The 4,228-nt window shown below is 40.2% G+C and overlaps 1 protein-coding gene across 2 annotated transcripts in view; it reads right to left on the bottom strand.

The window, feature by feature from the left end:
• Positions 1 to 469: 469 nt before the first annotated feature.
• LOC122539909 (all-trans-retinol 13,14-reductase-like) overlaps positions 470 to 4,228 on the bottom strand; it is a 46,842-nt gene continuing 43,083 nt past the window's right edge. For both annotated transcript variants that reach the window (XM_043675072.1, XM_043675070.1), the window contains one exon: positions 470 to 1,411. In XM_043675072.1, coding sequence (XP_043531007.1) covers positions 1,266 to 1,411 — 146 coding nt within the window. In that variant the 3' untranslated portion in view covers positions 470 to 1,265. The remainder of the gene's footprint in view (positions 1,412 to 4,228) is intronic.

Raw genomic sequence — 4,228 nt, forward strand, 5'->3', positions numbered from 1 at the left:
TGCATGCAATTCTGGTCTCCTTCCTATCGGAAAGATGTTGTGAAACTTGAAAGGGTTCAGAAAAGATTTACAAGGATGTTGTCAGGGTTGGAGAATTTGAGCTATAGGGAGAGGTTGAACAGGCTGGAGCTGTTTTCCCTGGAGTATCGGAGGCTGAGGGGTGACCTTATAGAGGTTTATAAAAACATGAGGGGCATGGATAGGATAAATCGACAAAATCTTTTCCTTGAGGTGGGGGAGTCCAGAACTAGAGGCTATTGGTTTAGGATGAAAGGGGAAAGATATAAAAGAGACCTAAGGGGCAACTTTTTCACGCAGAGGGTGGTACGTGTATGGAATGAGCTGCCAGAGGAAGTGGTGGAGGCTGGTACAATTGTAACACTTAAGATGCATTTGGATGGATATATGAATAGGAAGGGTTTGGAGGGATATAGTCCGGGTGCTGGCAGGTGGGACTAGATTGGGTTGGGATATCTGGTCGGCGTGGACAAGTTATACTGAAAGGTCTGTTTCCGTGCTGTACATCTCTATGACTGTATGATCTATGACAGGCACAGATTGCAAGTTGGATATTCTGATCCAACAGATCCAGTCTAAACTCTAGACAGAGCAAGAGTGATTAACTGTTAAAATACTTGTTGTCTGTCAAAACAGCCAGGAATGGCTAAAGTAAGATATTACAGCATTGTGGCAGGCATTGCGTGAAGCCTACTTTTTTTTCCCCAAAAACAAGAGAGAGTATTAATTTATCTACTTCAAAAGGATAACAGCTATGGACACAGTCCCCTCTCCTGAGGCATTGAGAGAGGTGGCTAGAATGGGAAATCATTGGGTGAATTAGGTCTTGAAAGAAACTCACCCCCTGCTAAAATCGTGCATCTTCATGTTTAAATCAAAATGGAAAGATTCTGCTGCACATGGAATGGGCTGGAATTCAAACTAGATTCAACTGAGATAGTGTACCCTGCTAATTTCACTCTGATGTCTGGAAACTGTCCCTTCAACTAGAATATCCAGAATCTCTTCCAGTTTGAACTTTGACATTACTTTAGCCTCCAGAGTCCAATGCCCTCACAGCTCACCCTCCCCTCCCCTCTCTGGCATTTCACAATGTGAGACATTGGTAGAAAAAGAAATGGCAATGTGTAGATTTCAACATTGTCAACAGCAAGTCAAGTAGTTTGAAGGCAACCATAAATTACTTATAATGCAAAGTGCCACAATAACATGCAGAGAAAACACTAATTTAACCCATTGTCAAAGTTTCACAGCACTTTTTTAAGTTGTTCTTTCTTAAGTCTTCTTTTAAGGAGGAGAAGGTCCATATACAGAATTCGACCTAAAATGGCAGAGGCACAGATGAGGCCTCCATGGATGGCTCCAGCCAATCCATTCGAGAAAACATCCTGACCTGTAAGAAAGTGCACACAGATAAGAGAATGTCATTAACTGCAGCTCTGGAAACACTATAGAAATGAAATAAGCAGCACCTGAGAAACTGTCCGAGATCATTTGGGAATTTCTTCTTCTTGAAGATAAACAATGAAACAATGATGATTTTACTTGCGCCATGGTTATTTTGTTTGTTGATGTTTCAGGTTTGGTCACAAGGGACTTGTGTAAGCAAAGTCTAAGTAATGAGGATAGTTGTCAAAATCAAAATATAGTGACCCTTGACCTCTCTTGTTGTGGTGCATCTTTATGGGTCTGTGGTTATATTTCTGTATACATCATGAGAAGAAGAAGGACACAATAAATAACATGTTTCAGATCCACACCTCTTTTTTTATTGCCGAATGGAGTGTGTTGAAATGGAAGGCATTCCTGTGCCTCAAATCCAAACTTTAAGACTGGTCATCTGCAGTTCCTATTTTCAATTGGAGGGTCAGGCTGTTTGGAATTTGGTCAAGTGACCTGGGAAGAGCTGAGGAGGCTGTCAGTTCCTGAGATGGTCTGAGCTCAAAGCCTATCTTAGGGCTCCACCAACCAAAAATCAAAGGAAGGTACAGAACATTCCCTCAGCTCTCACACCTGTCACTCTTACCCACAAACGATTCCCTATCCATGCTATCCCATATCCCTCTGCCCATTTCAAGTCCACTCATACTCCCTACTCCATGATATGGTCCTTTACTCACTCCTAGAGCTCTCAGACCCCTCCATTCCTCCCATGCCGACTTAGTCCTTAACTTTCACATAATACCCTTTTCCCTTCACTGACCATATCAATACACCTAGGACCCAGCATTACACAGGCAGACAGGAAAACAAAGTATCCTGCTTTAATTCAGATAATGCAACTCTATTGAGAAAAGCATTTTCATTCATAGAAACACATTTGATTTGTGTTAGCTATTTTGACACTGCTTGAAAATGTTGACACTTCTTAACACTCCAGGAACTTTACAATTTCATTGGGAGCAGCTAATTATTTCAATGGCCAATCACTTCCATAAACTGCACGTGTGTGAACCACAGCCCACTTCCAATCACTCCCCTCCAAAAATGGGAAATGCTCTCTTCAGCAGTGGGACTAAGGATTTTGGATCTCTTGCACTATTTTTGTCACAGCAGAGAAGATGTTTATTGTGCCAAAAGTTTTAAGCCTGAGTGTTAGTTGGGCCTGAGGAATTTGCCAACTCAGAAATGTGTAGAAGTTATGTAAGTGTGTAATACTGCTAATAACTTTGTAAATTATTAATAGATGAACCTTTATACTTTTGAGTAACAACTCCTTAGGCATAGTCGTGGTATTATAAGGGTTTAAATCTGATTGTTTGATATCTAATGAGACACAAAATGCATCATCATAGAAAGTGCTGCAATGCAATGATCTTACTCTGTTTTGCAGACTTGTGGCAAGATGAAGCCACAGTGAGATGCTTCTTAAATAAAGTTAATGTTTTCTCTGTTTGATTGATCTCTTCATTAGCAGCACAATGAGAACAATAATATTATAATTGATGCTTTGGTCTTTATCTAATAAGTAAGCCAGGAAGAAATGTGTATTACCTTCCGGTCAAAAATCAATTAAATTAGCAATCTGATGAAATTGGTTTCTTTTATGTTGAAGAGCATGTATGTTGAAAGGTCCCAAAACTTGGAGCAGAGCTGAGACTGACGAGAAATAATTTGCAAATAATATATGTGAAATTATGCTTCACTTTCTCTTGCCAGGAGCAGCTAGTTATGGCCAAGTATTGCTTGTGTCAGGCAGATAGTACAAAAAGAAGAAATGTAAACATTAGAACAGAGAGTGGTAATCCCATCTTGAACTGAAGTTTATCCAATCCACATCCTCAGACAGTTTTCAGCGATCTCAAGGTTGAGGTGCAGCCAGTTCATATTTTCCTTCTTATTGTTCATTATACTTTGATTGTTTTTCAAAAGCAGATCTAATACAGAGGAATTTGTGATGATCGAGGCATGAAGATAAACTTCCACTTATCAGAGGTCAGACTAGATATTTATTCTCTACTGGAGTGGTGAGATAGGACAGGGACTCTCAGAGTAAATCAAATCAAAACAATCAAGAGAAATATAGGAGAAAGGATCAATAAAGAGTGAGGAGGAGAAATGTAAAGCGAAAGATTATATTTGGTTGCACCCGCTTTCATTATGTGTCTGTATCAGAAAAAAGGCTGGGATATATCTCTGCGTCACAGCAAAACACTCAATGGCTCCACATTTTATAGAAGTGGTCCTGGTGGAGCACATATTCTGGTTCAGTCACCCTCTGGATTGAGAACATTGGGTGAGTGTGTATTTCTCTTTGAAATCACGATACTCATTGTGACAATGAGACTGTTATTAAGATGGTCACAACTGTCTCTCTGTGCCATGCTGGGCATTCATGATGTATGCTGTAATATCCTCACCCAGATGTTACAGACTAAGGTAATCCCAAATATAAACTCATGATCCCTAACAAAATTCTCAATACTCAACACATTCTAGATGTCAATATGGAGTGAGTTGCAGATACAAGCTTTTAAATGTGCTTCCTTCTCTGTAGGTGATGAGATGGGGAAATAATAGTTACCTCCCTGTCCTTGCTCTGATCCCCACCCCCAAAAGCATTCTGCCCACAGGCCCATCCTGCTAGAAGAACAATAAAAGACTTGCCTTCCCATTGCTAGATCCCCTGAGGAGTATCCCTCAACTCATAGACTTTAGTTTTTTTTGCTGTTCTCTCATTGATACATTTTAGAGTCAGAGTCATAGAGAT

This window comes from Chiloscyllium plagiosum, chromosome 33 (assembly GCF_004010195.1).
Source record: "Chiloscyllium plagiosum isolate BGI_BamShark_2017 chromosome 33, ASM401019v2, whole genome shotgun sequence".
NCBI lineage: Eukaryota > Metazoa > Chordata > Chondrichthyes > Orectolobiformes > Hemiscylliidae > Chiloscyllium > Chiloscyllium plagiosum.